This window comes from Rhinoraja longicauda, chromosome 14 (genome assembly GCF_053455715.1).
Source record: "Rhinoraja longicauda isolate Sanriku21f chromosome 14, sRhiLon1.1, whole genome shotgun sequence".
In the NCBI taxonomy this organism is placed as follows: domain Eukaryota; kingdom Metazoa; phylum Chordata; class Chondrichthyes; order Rajiformes; family Arhynchobatidae; genus Rhinoraja; species Rhinoraja longicauda.
Window position 1 is genome coordinate 18,350,156 of NC_135966.1, and position 20,344 is coordinate 18,370,499.

The 20,344-nt window shown below is 38.4% G+C and overlaps 1 protein-coding gene across 3 annotated transcripts in view; it reads left to right on the forward strand.

Annotated features, from left to right (window-relative positions):
* pdlim7 (PDZ and LIM domain 7) overlaps nt 1-18,305 on the forward strand; it is a 125,445-nt gene extending 107,140 nt beyond the window's left edge. For 2 of the 3 annotated variants that reach the window (XM_078411091.1, XM_078411092.1), the window contains exons 6-10: nt 4,872-5,115; nt 11,029-11,209; nt 12,144-12,264; nt 15,085-15,200; nt 16,254-18,305. In XM_078411091.1, the coding sequence (XP_078267217.1) occupies nt 4,872-5,115; nt 11,029-11,209; nt 12,144-12,264; nt 15,085-15,200; nt 16,254-16,340 (749 nt within the window). In that variant the 3' untranslated portion in view covers nt 16,341-18,305. The remainder of the gene's footprint in view (nt 1-4,871; nt 5,116-11,028; nt 11,210-12,143; nt 12,265-15,084; nt 15,201-16,253) is intronic. The other variant, XM_078411093.1, reaches the window with a different exon arrangement.
* The last annotated feature ends 2,039 nt before the right edge of the window (nt 18,306-20,344 follow it).

Below are 20,344 nucleotides of genomic sequence, written 5' to 3' on the forward strand. Positions count from 1 at the left end.
CGCTGAGTTATTCCAGCTTTTGGCAATACCTTTACTGTAGCTGGGCACCCAAAATTGCACACAAGAGTTCTTGAAACGCTGTCTCTGTTGACAGCGAAGGCAGGAGAAATTGCAAAGGACTCTCGAATAAATGGGAAGGAAAGTTCTAGATGCGATAAGAGAGTAAGGTCAGGGCCAATGGTGACCGGTGTGAGAGGGGAGGTAAATACCGAAGTTAAAGTGTTGTATTTAAATGCGTGAAGAATAAAAAAATAAAGTGGATAAGCTTGAGGCTCAGTTAGACATTGGCAAGTATGATGTTGTGGGAATCACAGATACATGGCTACAAGAGGACCAGGGCTGGGAACTGAAAATTCAGGGGTACACAACGTATAGAAAAGACAGACAGGTGGGCAGAGGGGGTGGAGTCGCTCTGTTGGTAAGGAATGATATTCACTCCCGTGCAAGGGGTGACATAGAATCAGGAGATGTAGAATCCGTATGGATAGAAATTAGGAATTGTAAGGGTAAAAATACACTAATGGGACTTATCTACAGGCCCCCAAACAGTAGCCTCGACATAGGGTGCAAGTTGAATCAAGAGCTAAAATTGGCATGTCGCAAATATAATGCTACGGTGGTTATGGGAGATTTCAACCTGCAGGTAGACTGGGAAAATCAGGTTGGTACTGGACCCCAGGAAAGGGAGTTTGTGGAGTGCCTCCGAGATGGATTCTTAGAACAGCTTGTACTGGAGCCTACCAGGGAGAAGGCAATTCTGGATTTAGTGTTGTATAATGAACCTGATCTGATAAGAGAACTCAAGGTAAAAGAGCCATTAGGAGGCAGTGATCATAATATGATAAGTTTTACTCTACAAATTGAGAGGGAGAAGGGAAAATCGGAAGTGTTAGTATTACAGTGTAGCAAAGGGGATTACAGAGGTATGAAGCAGGAGCTGGCCAGATTTGACTGGAAGGAGGCCCTAGTAGGGAAGGCGGTGGAACAGCAATGGCAGGTATTCCTGGGAATAATGCAGAAGTTGCAGGATCAATTTATCCCAAAGAGGAGGAAAGATTCTAAGGGGAGTAAGAGGCACCCATGGCTGACAAAGGAAGTCAAGGACAGCATAAAAATAAAAGAGAAGAAGTATAACATAGAAAAGAAGAGTGGGAAGCCAGAGGATTGGAACTCTTTTAAAGAGCAACAGAAGATAACTAAAAAGGCAATACGGGGAGAAAAGATGAGGTACGAGGGTAAGCAGCCAATAATATAAAGGGGGATAGTAAAAGCTTTTTTAGGTATGTGAAGAGGAAAAAAATAGTCAAGCGAAATGTGGGTCCCTTGAAGACAGAAGCAGGGGAATTTATTACGGGGAACAAGGAAATGGCAGATGAGATGAACTGGTACTTTGGATCTGTCTTCACTAAGGAAGATACAAACAATCTCCCAGATGTTCCAGTGGCCAGAGATCCTAGGGTGACGGAGGAACTGAAGGAAATTCACATTAGGCAGGAAATGGTGTTGGGTAGACTGATGGGACTGAAGGCTGATAAATCCATAGGCCCTGATGGTCTGCATACCAGGGTGCTCGAAGGGCCAAATGGCCTACTCCTGCACCTATTGTCTATTGTCTACTATTTTTCTTAATATTATTAGTCTGTGACAAACTAAATGTGCACATCTTCAAATAGTAATACACAGTAATAATGAGACATTACTAAATGTTTAAAGTGTAATACTTGACAAGAGCAACATTAACAGAAAATATTATTCCCCCTAGAACTTTTCGTTCCTCTGTTGCTGAATAACAATAACAAACTCTTCTACTCTGCACTAGGCAACGTTATCCATGTCTGATATAAATCACCAGTCAATAGTTTAAAATGTGATTGGAACAGAGACTGAATAAAAAACAGTTACATATTGCCCTTGGCAGTTTTCTAGTTTCAACTGGGTCTTTTGAATTGCGCAAGAATACCACTGAGCCCACACCTTCTGTGAAAAGAAATTAGTCTTAATTAAAATATTTCCCTTTTAATGGTTCAGCCATCACTGTAATTGAATTCAATGACTCCCCCAGGCTGCTGACATTTTAAAACACCCTCTTGTTGTTATGCAAATGTTGACTTTATTAGCTTCTCCGCGGAAGTGTTGATAATCAAAAACACTTCAGTGGTTGGAGCCACATCTGGAACAAAGACATTTGTGGTTATCAGAGTCGATCATCTCAGTCGCAGTCCCAACCAACTTCATCAATGACCTTCCATAGACACGGTTATGAAAGCAACATCATCGGAATGCGTACCTGATCACTGTCTTTGCTAAGCCATAAGCATCAGCAATGATAATTTATACCATGAGTGAGTTTGAGGCATCTTCCAACAGACTAAACCAGAAATGTTGGGGGAGTCCAGAACCAAACGCAGGCTCGGCGATCGCTTCGCTCAACACCTGCGCTTGGTCCGCGTTGGCCAATCTGATCTCCCGGTAGCCGAGCACTTCAACTCCCCCCCCCATTTCCAGTCTGACCTTTTTCTGTCATGGGCCTCCTCCAGTGCCATAGTGAGGCCCACCGGAAATTGGAGGAACAGCACCTCATATTTCGCCTGGGCAGCTTGTAGCCCAATGGTATGAACATCGACTTCTCCAACTTTAGATAGTTCCACTGTCCCTCTCTTCCCCTCCCCCTTCCCAGATCTCCCTCTATCTTCCTGTCTCCACCTATATCCTTCCTTTGTCCCACCCCCCTGACATCAGTCTGAAGAAGGGTCTCGACCTGAAACGTCGCCCATTCCTTCTCTCCCGAGATGCTGCCTGACCTGCTGAGTTACTCCAGCATTTTGTGAATAAAAACCAGAAAGATCTATCTCTTGAAAAGGTGTTTGGGCCTATGTTTGATTGATTTCCCTCTCAAAGTAGAATAATCATCTGAGGCAGCATCTGTGGTCAGAGTTCCTACTCATGATGTATTAAATTTTATCATTCCAATAAAACTTTTCTTCCATTATGTCTGCTATGCATATTTGGTAATAGAGTGATACACTGTGGAAACGGGCCCTTCGGCCCAACTTGCCCACACCAGCCAACATGTCCCAGCTACACTAGTCCCACCTGCCTGCACTTGGTCCAAATCCATCAAAACCTGTCCTATCCATGTGCAACGAATGCACATTATTCAGGTCCATATGCAACTGCTCATCAAATGCAGCAGACCATGCCTGCATAAGAAAGACTGTGATAACATTCAGGTACGGCTGATAGATGGTAAGTAATATTAAATGCCACAGAGGTTCCAGGCAATGACAATCTTCAAGGCACCTCTCACCCCTTTATCGGTCTCCCCGTTTCCATCGCAAGGGACAGATTATCTACTGATGTCTCCTACAAAACTCACCAACTCCCACAGCTACTGTGCTTAAGATTCCAGCATCTGCAGTCTCTTTTGTCTCCAACATTTTAAAGTTGCTTTGAAATGGTCTGTCAGCCTCTCCGGTGAGGATTTGGTCAGCTTCTTCCAAGTGTTTCATGACACTGGGTGCAAATGAGTTAAATTTAATCTCAAACTGGAAACCAGTGTAGAGAATGTGTGGCCCATCAATGATTATTAAATCTTGAATCCATATCTTAAAGTTCCTGGTAGTTTTGTTGGCAAATGCAGGCAGATATTTCAGAACTAAAGTTCAGCTCGGTAATTTTAGTTTTACTTCCCAAATACAATTATTTCTAATTACTTATTTATTTTAATTACTAATATTCATTTTATTGGAGCAGTCATTTAGTTTTGAGTTTACAAACATCCCTCTAATATCTGAGCGAAATCTGACAATTGGTCTGGAGAGAGTATTTAACGCCTAATCATATCTAATTAGTATTTTGCTTATCGCTAGTTAAAGTTTATAATAAACTTTATTATACATAATCTATAATCAATAAAGCAATTAACAATTGATCAACTATGATTAGGGTAAACAGTTGTACTCCTCCTCAGTACCCAAGAATTCCTACTCTTCCCAATCCACTTTCCATTAAGCAACTCAACCAGCTTCAGCATGGAGATGAGGAGGAATTTCTTTAGCCAGAGGGTGGTGAAGCAATGGAATTCATTAACACAGAGAGCTGTGGAGGCCAAGTCACTGGGCATTTTAAAGTAGAGATTGATAGATTCTTGATTGGTCGGGGTGACAGAGGTTACGAGGAGAAGCAGGAGAATGGGGTTAAGAGGGAAAAATAGATCAACCATGATTGAATGGCGGATTAGACAGTGGGCTGAATAGCCTCATTCTGATCCTTTGTCTTACTATCTTCTACGGTGTATGGGCTTGATTAACTCATTCAAAGGACCAGGTTAATTAGAACCTGAGATATTCAGGTTGTTCTAAGTTGAAAGAATTGTAAATAACTAAGCATTGTTTGTATGTCTGGCAAGTCATTGTTTTTATTGAATACCTGAGGAAAATTGTGACTTCTTATTTTAGAGTTTGAGATATCAAAGAGAATAAGTGTGTGAATAGCTAATGAAGAGTTGTACAGCTTAGATATCCATCATTTAGAGTCGCGCAGCACAGAAACAAGCCCTTTGGCTGAACTTTCCCATGCTAACCAAGACGCCCCACTACACTGTCTCCATTTGGCCCATATTCCTCTAAACCTTTCCTATTAATGTACCTGTCAGATGTCTTTTACTCCATATTTGAAAAGAAAAGTTTGTTGGACTGGACTTCACTAAAATTGGAATCTGATTAGACAAGTTGAAATAAAAAAAGTTACTATCAGTTAAGTAGTGATCTTATTGAACTTGGTACTGACTGGCTTTCTCCTACTGTTAATTTGCATGCTTACAAGGTGCCTCATTTATGAAAATGTCTCATTATTTGTCTTGCTTTCTTCAGGGTACCTTGAGCCAAGGGCTGTTCCAGTTCCCTCTGCTCCGAGTTGCAGACCACCTTGGGTGGTGGACGATTCCTTTGCAGATAAGTATGCACCAAACAAAACTACCACCATCCTGACCAAATACACTCAGCCTGCTCAGCCAACCCCTCAACAGAACAGAAACTCCATTGTCCAGGCAGCTCAACAGGCACCTGATGGGACCAACAGGACTCCTGTGTGTGCGCATTGCAACAAGGTCATCAAGTGAGTAAAGAAGTTTGATTGTTCATCAGTTAAAGTAGGAAGTGATGATAACACATAGATGATAGCATCTACGGAGAAAGGAACATTAAAATTCCAAGTAAATTTATTTCATCAAATCCAGAGGAACTTCGAAATGAAGGCATGTTTAAAGTGAGATGGGTGGGGAGAACCAAGTGGCTATCTATAATAGGATGGAGACCAAGAGGTTAAGTTATTGGAAGCAGTTTGATAAGATTACTAGATTGATATTGAAATAGGACATTGTCTAAAGAGTATAGTTTGGACAGGCTAGGCCTGTTTCACATGTCGTTTGGAAGAGTAGGAGCTGAATTGATTGAAACATGTAGGACCTGGCTGGTCCTGACCGGGTGGATGTGGAGAGGATGTTTCCTTGTGTGAGATAATCTAGAACTAAAAATCACTCAGTGACAAAAGGGGCCACTTACTTAAGACAGACGTAGCAGATTTTCTGATGGTTGGCACAGTGCTGCAGCGGTAGAGTTGTGGCCTTACTGTACTTGCAGTGCCAAAGAAGCGGGTTCGATCCCGACTACAGGTGCTGTCTGTACGGAGTTTGTACGTTCTCCCCGTGACCGCGTGGGTTTTCTCCCGAGATCTTCGGTTTCCTCCCACACTCCAATGGCATCCGGGTTTGTAGGTTAATTGACTTGGGTTTGTATACTTGGTATAAGTGTAAATTGTCCCGAGTATGTTATAGTGATATTGTGTGGGGATCGCTGGTCAGCGAGCACTCGACCATTGAAAGGTCTGTTTCGCACTGTATCTCTAAACTAAACTGAAAAAAAAGTACATCTTTGGAACCATCAGGGGTAATTATACAGAATTTGGAAACAAAATAAGGAAGTAGTATGAAGCCTTGGATAACAAGGGATGAAAGATCACTGGGGATGGGTGGAAATGCACAGTTGAAATTGCAGTCAGATTGATATGGTCTTAATTCTGCAGGGTCGATTGACCAAGTGGCCTGTTCTTACTCCTGTTCTGAATTTGTGTGTTATATGTCGGCATGGCAGTAGGGATGGTTAGGCTGGCTGGGAAAGTTTGTCCCTAGTTTGTTATAGTGTTAATGTGTGGGGATCGCTGGCCAGCTGAGGGGAACTAGAAGGAGCTGGAGGAGTGAGGAGAGGAAAAGAAAGTGCTGTACATCTATATTAAAAGAGAACATTGGGTAGTGGATGATTCCTATGCAGAGAAGTATGCATCAAACAAAACGACCACCATCTTGACTAAAAACACTCAGCCTGGCCAACAGGTCACACTGACATTGTGAGAGAGAAATGCAGAAATAACTTTCTAGTTTGATAACTGCCCTATACTGACACGATCTGGAAAGCTTGTGATCTGAAATTGTTGCATTCACTGTTGAGTCTAGAGGGCAGCAATGTGCCAAGTTAGAATGTGATATACTGCACCTCGATCTTATGTTGGTTTCCATTGCAATGGTATAAGGAGCCAGAGACATAATTCGATTTAGATATGGGATGAAGATTTGAAATGATGGTAAACTGGAAGCTCGAGGCCAGTCTTGAGGAATTAATGGAAGCGTTCTGCAAAACAAGTCACTAAATCAGCATTTTGCTCTCACCGAAGATGCTAATTGATCTGCTGAGCATTTCCAGCATTTTCCACTTTGAGTTCAAATTTCCAGCACCTGCTGATTTTTTTTTGTTGCATTTTGATTAACTCTTATCATAACATATATATACAGCCGGAAACAGGACTTTTCGGCCCTCCAAGTCCGTGCCGCCCAGTGATCCCCGTACATTAACACCCACTAGGGACAATTAAAAATTTTTTTTTTTTTACATTACCCAGCCAATTAACCTGTACGTCTTTGGAGTGTGGGAGGAAACCGAAGATCTCGGAGTAAACCCACGCAGGTCACGGGGAGAACGTACAAACTCCTTACAGTGCAGCACCCGTAGTCAGGATCGAACCTGAGTCTCCGGCGCTGCATTTGCTGTAAAGCAGCAACTCTACCGCTGCGCTATTCTTAAGTATTGTTGGAGCTTATAATGTTATTGAACATTTGTGAAACCTTTTAGCAAAGGGAGAACCTGCAAACAGGTTGGGATCGAAGCAGGGACGCTGGCGCTGTGAAGCAGCAGCTCTACCAGCCGCACTGCTACGCTGCCACGAATGTAAGATGATGGGGGGGGGGGGGGGGAAATGGGTTTGAACCAGCACTATCCTGGATAGACTTGGCTTGTACTCGCTGGAATTTAGAAGATTGAGGGGGGATCTTATAGAAACTTACAAAATTCTTAAGGGGTTGGACAGGCTAGATGCAGGAAGATTGTTCCCGATGTTGGGGAAGTCCAGAACAAGGGGTCACAGTTTAAGGATAAGGGGGAAGTCTTTTAGGACCGAGATGAGAAAGTTTTTTTTCACACAGAGAGTGGTGAATCTGTGGAATTCTCTGCCACAGAAGGTAGTTGAGGCCAGTTCATTGGCTATATTTAAGAGGGAGTTAGATGTGGCCCTTGTGGCTAAAGGGATCAGGGGGTATGGAGAGAAGGCAGGTACGGGATACTGAGTTGGATGATCAGCCATGATCATATTGAATGGCGGTGCAGGCTCAAAGGGCCGAATGGCCTACTCCTGCACCTATTTTCTATGTTTCTATCCACAGACTCTCGTTTAGAGCAGAGTGCATGTTTGCCTCATCTTTCCCAAACTTAAAAAGACTGTAGGCTTTGCAAAAGCAGACCAGGAATCTTGGGCTATTTCACCCTTAATGGGAACTAGAAAATGTTGAGGTTGCTGATAAAAACCATAAATTAAGTTGTGGTGTAAGTAGAAATAAGTGTTTGCACGTGTCACATTATAGCTTCTTAAGGATAACTTGCATTGCTTTTAAAACTAAAAAGGAATCCCTGGAATTTTTTTCTCTGGGGCATATGTTTGTTTACAAGTTTGCACCTGTTTTATATACTAAAAATAATTACAAAATGTATTTATAAATTAACCGTGGCTGTAATAACCAAGTCCTATTGCAGGTCAAACCTACGACTGCTGCATCAAGATGATTCTCCTTTTCAAAAATACCCGTGCTAAAATTTGCAACTTGGTATAGAAATCCTAACTTTCCACAGAACACCATTCAATTTATATTTTTATTCCTGTGGCGAGATGTTGCTTTATAAAAAACTAGGAAGAAATGCTAAAAATAATGATAATGATTTTTTTTTTAAACTAACAAAAAGTTAAGGATTGCAGTAAGGCATCTGATGTTATTTTTGCATTTTCCTGACAGTAACGGTATACATTTTATGCCAAAAATTCACAAGGGTCTCCGTAATAGTGAAAATCAATATAAACAATCTTGATTTGAGGAAGATGCAAGCATACTATTTGTATCCTTTGAAATTTCCATCAACCATTAATGTATAATAATTGCATGGAAATTCTGGTGCTCTTTTTTCAACACAATGCACCCAAAATTGGCCACGTTGAAAATAACAGTAATGGAACTTTAAGGGCAACCAGCAGATAAAGTTACCATGGTATTTTACACTGGCTTAGAGAGCAGGCTGTGATCACAGAAAGTATTAGGTTATGGCAAAGTGTGCCATTGCGTAAGCCTTCAGGAGCCTTTTTTAAATTTGGTTTTCCTTTTTAAGTGCACGGATGCTAACCTGCAGCCATTTTATAGCTATTGCGTGCTTAAAATAGTTACTAAGAAGCAGGTTACTGCATGTCAAGGAAATTTAGTAAATTACTCAGTTAAACATTGATCGTTTTTAACTGTGAAACTTGGGTTATGCTCACATGGTGAATGAGTTTGAGCATTGTATTTCAGTTGTATTTTTAAAACTACCATGTGAGGAATATTTTGAATGAATGAAATAATATCTTCTAAAATGTCGCTTGAATATGCTAGTTCATGAAAAAAACTACATTGTTGATTATGGAAATGGCATTGAGAACAAACTCAAAATTATTTATCTTACTATGGTTCGAGAGTAATATGCACCCAAATACTCATTATGTTGAAAGTGGAAATTTAGCCCAGTGACAAAATACAGCTGTGGAACCTTTTCTCTTTATAAAATGTAACTCCATTGTAACGTGTACAAAAACAAAATCAGTTGTTGAAAATAGAAAGCGTGTCCCAATGAGGAAATTTCAAAAATACTAAAACCATACACACACATACTGCCATAAATGAGTTCAAATATAATCTCAGATCCTACAGCAACTGAATGTTTGAATTTTTAAAAATGCCTGTTCTGTATTAATACTGTAGTATAAGAAAATAACTGCAGATGCTGGTACAAATCGAAGGTATTTATTCACAAAATGCTGGAGTAACTCAGCGTGTCAGGCAGCATCTCGGGAGAGAAGGAATGGGCGATGTTTCGGGTCGAGACCCTTCTTCAGACTGAATTAATACTGTTAATTCAGTCTGAAGAAGGCAGACTGTATTAATACTGGATGGCTTCAGTCTGAAGAAGGGTCTCGACCCGAAACGTCACCCATTCCTTCTCTCCTGAGATGCTGCCTGACCTGCTGAGTTACTCCAGCATTTTGTGAATAAATACCTTCGATTTGTACCAGCATCTGCAGTTATTGTCTTATAATACTGGATGGCTTAGTCTCTTGGGCATATTCGTTGACAATGCCAGTGGCACGGCAACACTTTCACCGTTAAAAAAAATCAGGTTCTTGATTTTTCCCCCCTAATATCCCACTCCCCTAAATTGCAGGGAAGCTTTGAAACATTTGCCATCAATGATAATTGTACCAACCCCTCAAACCACTGATGAAATGAGATTAGAAACAATTATTAGAAATCAAATTAATCTTTAAAAAAATGTACATCTGCCTGGTGTCCCATTTGTAGTAATAGTGTTCCACTGTTAAGTAGATCAGGAGGATTTTAAAAAGTGTTAGGATATTTCCAATTTAATTGATCTTTTTCTGATCCCATATCTCACTATATTATCTCATTATCTCACCTTCCTTCAAACTGTTGGTTTAAAAGTTCCTGGCTCATTTTAGCTTATGCTTTTATAATTCTGAACCTCTTTATGTCCTAAGTCTTTGTATCATTTTAACCATAGGAAAATGTTTCATTGTTCATATATTATGCTTTTGCAGGTTGCAACTGAATCAGGTTATCTGAATGTAGGCAGCCAAAGAGTATTGTGAAATAAAGGATTGGTTTTAATAATGTTTGATGTGGGTGGGATATTTGTAGATCACCATTTGAAGGGGAGAGAAGAGGTGGATGATGACGTGATCTTCCAATGTTTGTCATTTTGTTTTTTAAAATTTACTTCAACACTGACATCTTGCGATTTATTGTAAGCAAAGTATACAACAGTGCAGTGGTACAGTTGGTGCCTTACAGCACCAGAGACCCGGATTTGATCCAGACTATGGGTGCTGTCTGTATGGAGTTTGTACTTCTCCCTACGACTACATGTGTTTTCTCCAGGTGCTCCAGTTTCCTCACACACTCCAAAGATGTTCAGGTTTATAGGTTAATTGGCTTCAGTAAAATTTTAAATTATCCCTAGTGTGTAGGATCGTGTTAGTGCACATTAGTCAGCATAGATTTAGTGGGCTGAAGCGCTGTCGCACTGCAGATGCAATGTATCTCTAAAGTAAAGATGAAAAGGTAATTCTGCCCAAGGATTAACTCCTGTAAAGTAGATAAATAAATCTGTGGCACTGAAATGTACTTGCCTAACTATTTTGGTTTTACTGCTTTGTAAATGTGTTCAGCTCATCTATTTATACTGATAATATACCACCCAATAGTCTGCAGAAGAAAAAGGTTTTATAAACATGAACTCTTGTCTAAACAATGAGAGCTATTTTTCGTCAAATACATGGTAGAAAAATAAAGATTCACACTGCCTGGTGTTTGTTCCTTTTGTTCAGAGGTCGCTATCTTGTAGCTTTGGGCCGCTCTTGGCATCCTGAAGAGTTTACGTGCAATCAGTGTAATATGACCTTGACTGAGGGAGGTTTCTTTGAAGAGAAAGGCTCCGTGTTTTGTGGAAAATGCTACGAAAATAAGCACGCTCCCAATTGTGCCAAATGTAAACAGAAGATCATAGGCGTGAGTAATATTATCTAATTATTGTTTTATAGGGTCTCATAAAAATCAATGCGTTAATCAAAACATTTATGCATAATCTTAAAATATTCAACTAAGCACTATGTATATAATATTTGATAATTCATGGACCAGGTTGATTACAGATGGATTATAGTTCATTGACACATTTATTCTAAAATAGAGGGCCGAATGAGTACAGAAGAAGTCTCTTTAATGCATAAAATGTGAAACTCAGATTTATAAAATGAAGTAATCAAAGAGAATTTCAATGACCCTAGATTGTAAATATTCTAGAGGAAGATAGTTTATATAATTCAATATGTTCCCCTTATTTTGCACCCGAGTCATCTGCCCTTTATTGATTAGTCTGCTTTTTTAATTACTATCAGAGTTAGTTAGATATGGCAAAGTTTTTGAGGAATCTCAACCATTAGGAACGGACTGGCAAAATGCCACATGATGTTGTTGGGGAAATGTAAAAGGTGATTTACTTTGTACCTGGGTCATGTTGTATGAAATGGGAGTACCTGTTGGTAAAAATGAACAAGTAGTTAGGCACATAATTCAATGTCCATGCTTTGAACATAAATAAAACATACAGTGGAAATGTATAACTGGTGTAAATTGTTATAATGGTCTAGCATAGCATATTTAAGCTTAATTGACAAAAGTGGTAGCACATTAACTTAATTCACTGCAGCTGCAGTTAAGTGCAGATGCAACTCCTAGATACACTCCAAGGTACATTCTAAATAGAACATCATGATGTAGGTCTATGTTATTTAACCCAGTCATGTCCAAATAAACCTATTTGGGGAAGCATTTGAAATCAGCACAGGTGATTAAGTAAGCAGCAACCAAAGAGAATAAAATGTTCAGATGTCAGTTTTGTTTTCCCTTCTTTGCAAAATTAACCTGTATTTCCCGTTTCTAGGAAATTATGCATGCTTTGAAGGAAACATGGCATATTAAGTGCTTCACCTGTGCTGCATGTAAAACTCCAATTCGCAATAAAGCATTTTACATGGAGGAAGGTCAACCCTACTGTGAGAAAGGTAAACTGATTTTTGAACATTTTGAAGTAACCATGTGTGAATAGTTATTTTTGCTGTTATTCCAGCCAGAGCAAAATATTTTATAAAATATCAAATGCAATACTCAATATATGAATTTTAAAACATTTATTCCAGGTTTCAAATGAACATGTTATTGATCCAAATGCCTTTTCATTAATGCAAATTTACCATTGTTTCAATAGTATGCTGGAACATAACACTAAGCCAATATAGCATCAACAATTTTCATTACTTCCATATAATCAATCCAATATAGTCAGCTACCTTTTGAACATGTAATCTGAAAACAGTAATGTTTATCTATTTTGTAAATATGAAGAACACTTCCGTTAGACCGTAGCTGCAACAGCACTCTCATCTACATAATAGCAACATGTCTACCTGGTCCGAACACAACTGGAATGAGGTGCAAAAGAATAATTAAGTAAATAACAAAAAACCTTTAAAGAGGAGTTCATAGCATTAATGTTACCTAATGCAATAATTTGGGTTAGAAGATTATTAATGTAACTTTAATATTAGTGCACATGGCAGGATTTTATAATGCAAGGGAGTTTATGTATCTAAGACCATCTTACAAAAAAACTGCAGGAAATACCCTGCAGGTCAGGCAGTATCGGTGTGACCAGAAACATTCCGTTTGTGGATGCTGCCTGGTCTGCTGAATATCCCTCCCATTTCTTTTTTATTTCAATTTTTTACAATATCCATGTTTCTCATTCATTAACATTATTTGATTAAGTCACATTTAATTTCCAAATATTGGCATTCTGAGACTCATCAAATGACAGCTTTGACTTGAATTAAACATTTATAAAATGTTTGCAAAAAGATACATAAAAGTCAACATTAAATTCTACACAAGCTTTGAATTGTTAACAAGCCTTGAATTGAACATTAGAAAATAGTTTTAAAGTGATCAGTATTGTTAAAAACCTTGAACAGCAACAGCAGGGATGGAGGTCATTCAGCTCTGCTCTCTGCAAGAGCAATACAAGCAATCCCCTTTCCTTTCACTGTGACCCTGCAATTATATTTTCTTTTCATATTAATCCTGTTCCCTATTGAAAGGCATGATTCCATTTGCACTTGATTTAAGTAAAATATATATTGTTTGAAAGTCACTTTTTCTTTTAGTTATATTAAATCTGTGACTTCTGATTGGCAACCCTTCCACCTTCAAAGATGTGCACATGTTTCTGTTTCTGCACTATCGAACTGTAACCTTTATGGTATCTTGCCTTTTCTTGTTCCCCCTAAGTGTACAAATGGCAAACATCCTGGCTGACAGAAATCTGACTTTGCACAAATTTTCCCATACATTTTTAAAGATATTTTTCAGCTGGTAGTAAGAGCTTCATTGATGACGGGACAAAGTATAAATTCTATTAGTTTAATTCCTGGCAGTGTTAGGGTGATTATTCAATGGAATGTAAGTATAGAGCGTGTATGTCGAATTATATGATATGGATTACAATGGAAAGTGGGTGTTTCTAACTTGGAGAGAAATCAGCCTAATGGTGGGTCTCTAGAGCAGAACCCTCATGCCTGTAGTATTTTTTTGTAAATGTCATCATCAAGAAAGCATACAAGATATTACATTCACATAGGTGAGAAGATTGCGAACTGAATCAAGGGACATGTAGAAAAAACAGGAAGTGGGTACTGATATTGGATGATCAGCCATGATCATACTGAATGGCGGTGCTGGCTCGAAGGGCCAAATGGCCTACTCCTGCACCTATTTTCTATATTTCTATTAGATGAACTCTGTGAAGGTGAAGCTTATCCAGGGTTGTGATGAGAAATGTAAGATGAAGAGTTAGTGACACACTGTTAAATCTACTTTTGCCATCTTTAATAGGGTTGCTATATTAATCTACTGGGTTGGGGGAAGAAGGAAAAATATTTTGGCAATTACTATAAATCTCTAACTTCCAGTTGTTTTATGCTTTATTTTATTTTATTAAAACACCTCTATCTTGAATGTGGTCAGCATTTTGTCCATGGATCCATCAGTGGGAAACTCAGTATTGCCCAAGCCTATCTTGCACCAGGAAAACTCTCCTTGTTGAGATTGAGTAAGCATGGCCAAGAGCTTGTGGAAAGGATTGGGAATTGGCAAGATAGTGAGAGGCAAAGTTGGGATAAAACTCAGCAGGCAAGGATCGTGTGTGTTGGAGCAGAAATTGATGAGGTGATGTACTGGAGAGAGCTTAGTAGGAATGGAAGGTGATAGCCAGGGAGATTGGGACAAGCTGACTAATCTCTAAACTGCGATGTTGATGTTGTGTGAGTGCCACAAGCTAATGGAAGAGTGCAAGTGTTCCTAACAGATGGGAGCGTACGAGAGAACCAGACAAGTGAACTGCCCACAGGAGCCATGTAATAGGGACCATCAAAGGCAAGCCCCTTTCATAACACTGACATTTCCCCATCATCGATGTATCATGTGGGGTATGCACATGTCAAATGAAATTCTACAAGTCAAGTAACATACTGTCATTAACTACAGATATCTTGGTTCTTCTATACATTCATTATAAACGTGTTTACATCAACCAATTTTCATTCACTTTTGCTTTTAAATATTGATTCTTTTTAAAGGCTCTGGTATCAAGAGGGAATTTCTAATTGTGAAGCATCCTCTCCAAACCCTTGCCAGATTGAGCACCATAATCCATCTGACGGACTATCTGCGATGAATAAAAAAAATAAAATTATATGTCTAAATCAGAAGCAACTGTACAGTGTTTAACCATAAATATACTATACATTTCATTTATGCACATTTAATAGATTATGAGAAAATGTTTGGTACCAAATGCCATGGTTGTGACTTCAAGATCGATGCTGGTGACAGGTTTCTTGAAGCTCTAGGGTACAGCTGGCATGACACCTGTTTCGTATGTGCGGTATGTTCCAATTTCTATTCTCTATCTAGTGACCTCGTTCAATATTAATGTAATATATTATTGACTTTATTTCTTTCAAAGGCTTTTTTTCCAAAAGCCATCTTGGAAGGCTTTCAAGAAGCCTCCTTCATTCGTCCTAGTTGCCAAATAAGTATAACCTTGTTTGTTTTATTTATGTCAAGACTGTAATTGGTTTTGAAAATGGCCAGCACATCCCTGAATTAGAAATACAAAATTGTAATGAATATTCGTAATGCATCGTGAATAAAATGATAAAGAATTTTAGTTTGGGTACTGCTCAGTCTTGGTCAGGAAACATAAGAAGTTCAATTATTTAAGAATCCATTATGTGTATTCCAGCCTGTAGTATAGTTCCAAATGTTCACTTTAATTTAGTTAAGTTCAGTTTAGTTTATTGTCACGTGTACCGAGATAGTGAAAAGCTTTTGTTACGTGCTATTCAGTCAGCAGAAAGACAATACATAGAAACATAGAAAATAGGTGCAGGAGGAGGCCATTTGGCCCTTCGAGCCAGCCATTCATTGTGATCATGGCTGATCATCTACAATTAGTAACCTGTGCCTGCCTTCACCCCATATCCCTAGATTCCACTAGCCCCTAGAGCTCTATCTCTTATACATACAGTTATTACAATCGAGCCACTTACAGTGTATAGATGCATGATAAGGGAATAATATTTAGTGCAAGGTAAAGCCAGCAAAGTCCGATCAACGATATCATAGTTAAAATGTTGCTGTGGGAATAGTAATTTAAAAGTGTGGTGTGATTGTAATATGAGTTTGTAGATCTGCTTCTGCGCCTAGCAGGTAAATAGTCGCCTGGGTTGGGCGCCATCTTGGAAGCAGCAACAGCATAATGTTTGATATTGATCCAGTTGGAAAATCTATTAAATTCTTATTTTATCAATGTGTAATGTTCTGAGAAAAGTATAAAATAAAATTCTGGGCAGCTTTTAGAAAGATAAACCATTGTATCCAATAAATTCAAAAAGGATCTGATACCATTTTGACTGTGTTTTTTTTAACCTTCAAGGTATGCCACATAAACTTGGAAGGCAAGACATTTTATTCCAAGAAAGAGAAGCCTTTATGCAAGAGTCATGCTTTTTCAGCTGTCTAATACTACGCTGATGATGGTCACCAGAGAGCATGATAGAAACCTGGCTCAGACAAGCACAATCCTCTTTAGGGAGCTTGGATGAAGTCACAAAGAACTGAAGTCACAAAGGAATTTTGGCTTTCTGGTACAATAAAAATATATGCTACACTTCAGAGATGCAATTAATCAACATGCAAACTGTTACACGACTATTTCTCAAAGGGCCAATTATCTTGCTTCTCTTTCTGCTGTGCATGTAATCTCCTATAAATTTTAATTCACCTTTTTGTTCCAAAGGGAAACACGCTTAATGGTAGCTCTTTTGGACATCCATTCAACAAAAGGAACTCTTCAGGCATGCCATCTTTATCACTCTTTTGCATACAATGTATATTGTTTATTCCTGGTTCTTTGAGAATGTTCTAACCATGCAGTATCACTTTTTTTATGGATTATATTGCTACTTGTAAAACAAAATCAATGTCAGTATTTACCCACAAACTTTAGAATTTTGATTGTTACATCTGCAAATTAGTTTGGTTGTGTGCTATAGCTAGGAATTAGGATGGGAAAAAAACCTATTTAAAGTGTCCTTAATAAGGAGTAACCCAAATAGCTTATAAGATACTAATTTACACTCACTCCTTATGTGCAGTAATTGCACTTTCAATATCCTGTGACCTGCAGGAAATGGGGATTACAGAAAATAAAAGCTTAGATTCACTGAAACTACTTTTGAAATGGAAGTTTATTGTTTGAATTCCAGTTGTATCTCTCCATTTTTTACACTTATTAGTATGTTATGATTCTGTTCACCATTCTATTGGATTAGTCACTGTAGGAATAAATGGTATGTTTTGTACACATTGTTTAGCTTCTATTTCTCCCAAGTGGTCCAGCACCTGTTGAGTGCAGTGATATTATTACTGAGTAACTTCCACATGGCTTCCTGTGATCAGCACCTTTGCCACCTGTTTTCTTCCCGGATAATATTTCAACGTGATATTGATCGTATGTTCATAAGTGACAGGAGCAGAATTAGGTAATTCGGTCCATCAAGTCTACTCCGCCATTCAATCATGGCTCATCTATCTTTCCCTCTTAACTCCATTTTCCTGCCTTCTCCCATAATTCCCGACTCCTGCACTAATCAAGAATCTATCTATCTCTGTCTTAAAAATATCAATTGACTTGGCCTCCACAGCCTTCTGTGGTAATGTGGTGTTTAACTGCTTTTCTTTTATTCCCCTTTGGCTGGGATGTTATTAAGCAGTTCCAAGTGTTCATACCGACTTGGAAACAATTACTTGTTATCTGGATTGAATTTAAAAGTTGCTGATTCATTATATAGGATTTCTCTTACATTGTGTATTGGTGGCAAAGTTCAAAAGATTAAATGAAAAAGTATTGTTTAAGTAGCAAGTTTACGGAACTTTGTACAAAGGCAGTGGTAGACTTATAAGTGTCATATTGCCATTGGGACTTGCAACCAATTATGTGCAGGGAGCTGTTTGCCAAAGACTAGTTAATATTAGTGTCTTGTCTTGGAACAAATTAGAGCAAAATTAAACAAAGCTGCCAACATTGATTTGACAAACTTCTTGATATCTGAAGGTATTATACAATTGCTTTTAGCATTAAGGTTGGACACAAGTGCAGTGATAACGAACCATGTGGTCACAAATAATGTCATGTTTTTGTAAGTTAATTCCAAGCTTAGAATTTATTTATTGCATTTGCCACAAGTATGGTTCCTATATTTACAAGGTGTTGGTGTAAAGTGCTTGCTTTATTATCTTTAAGTTTTATGACTTGAAGTTATCCTTTTAATTGACAGGTATAAACTAATTTACATATTACATAATATTTCTTTTTTTTTGTACATTGCCAGGAAAGGAGCAGTATCATTTGAACTTAAAGCAAGCTACCATTTTTCTGTTTTGAAATTGTATACCTATTTCTCTGACACTTGCTTAAAATTAAAACAATAGAGATCTTGTGAAACTGTGTTCTGTCTTTTTGTTTTCCTTCATCTTTTGCAATTTCCTTTCTTAATCTTTGGAAAATATGTTGCAGCTAAGTGTTGGAGGGCTCGAAGGGCCGAATGGCCTACTCCTGCACCTATTGTCTATTGGAGTGATTAACATGTAGGTCTTAAATGGCTCTAATGGTGACATCTAAAAACTGTTCAAAAGCCTTTGTTAAAGGCATTCCCATGCCCGTGTCTCATGCTACTTTCCTTGTGGGTGCTGAAGGTGACCTTATTTAGCTCTCTACCCTCAGAAAAGGCAAATTCTGGCATGAAGATAGACACAAAGTGTTGGAGTAACGCAGCGGGTTAGGCAACATCTCTGGAGAAAAAGATGGATGACGTTTCGGGTCACGACCCTTTATTAAACGGTCTTCAGTCCCGACCCGACACGTCACCTATCCTTTTTTGCCAGAGATGCTGCCTGATCTGCTGAGTTACACCAGCACTCTGTGTCTATCATAGGTATAAACCAGCATCTGCATTTTCTTCCTACATAAGTTTTAGTACCGTGGGCTGGTGAGTTCATTATATAGGATTTGTTTACAACCATTACCTTCGCTGAAAGTTTGGACAAGTGCAAGGAAGAGACATAGAAACAAAGAATAGCAGATGCTGGTTTACACATAAGGTCTGATGCTTCATTCTGAAGAAGGGTCTCGACCCAAAACATCACTTATCCGTGTTCTCTCGAGATGCCGCCTAACCTGCTGTGTTACTCCAGCACTTTGTGTCCTTTTGTGCAAGGAAGAGACCACTGGTTTTTGTTAACCCCCCTATTGTTTTCTAACATTAATTGAACATTTCTGTGCTTGAGGTTTCCTATAACAAAAGATTAGTGTACAAAGAACATAAATTTGAATGTAGGCAGATTCAGCCTGTGAGCAAATAATTGTATTATTCTTTTGCTCATTTCAGTTTGCCTCACCACCACTAAAACAATAATTAAAAAACATTTAGAGCATTCTCAGATTAAGATGTTCTTTGTAGGTAACTTACAAATGTTTTCTTTCTATTCAAGTAGATATGTTTTTGAGGGAGCTCTGAGATTTTGCCAAAGGTTGGCGATCATGGATTACATTTTAAATGAGTATTTTGTTTTTACATTTTTTTACCTGGGAGGATTTTTTCCCCAAGTGTGGTGTAAGGTGCAACATTGTCATCTACTGGAGTGGCAAGAAATGAACCGACAGATTAGTACAGCAAACACAAAGATGTTTGATTCACGTATTTATGATTTGGAGAAGGTCATCCAATTCACAAACCTGAGGCCAAAGATCTGCTTCCAAAGAGGGGGCAAAGGAGACACTAAAAGCAATTGAGCCATACTTGAGATGATTCAGCGGGATGACCATCAAATAGTTAGCAATAGCTCAGATTTGACATTGCAAGTTCAGCGTGAGGCATTTGATTTTTTTTAAAAATTCACTGCAATGTCAATGAATTGGAGAGTGTACTTTGTAGTTTGAAACCTTTTCTAATTTATCATTTGAGTAGTGGTGATAGAGAGAAAAACTAATTTCAGCTTTCAATAATTACTTAAAAAAGTATAACTGACTATATATTTGAAGTCCTACAAATTGAAGTCATGAAAAAGACACAAAATGCAGACTCGTCTAAAAATAATGTGAGACAGAGAGATAGAATGGAAGTACAAAGTTTGGAAGAAAAGATTTTTTGACAAAACATTGCATTCTGATTAAAAAGTAGAATCAATGTTAATTTCAAATTAGTTTCTCTATTTTACAGTTCATGAGTCATCTCTGAATCATATTAAGTTTGAAAAATTAATTTGTATCGTAGATTTTTGTACAATTTTGTTAAAAGTTGTATTAAATGCAAATCTAATCTTGGGCCATACTGTCTTATAATTTGGCCTGATTAAGGAATTTAAACATTTCTCCCTTTCCATTTCTATCAAAGGCAAAAACATTTCTGCAGTTATACCCTTGCATACAAAGTTGTCCCTTTTACTAATTCTTGATATTATTCAGCC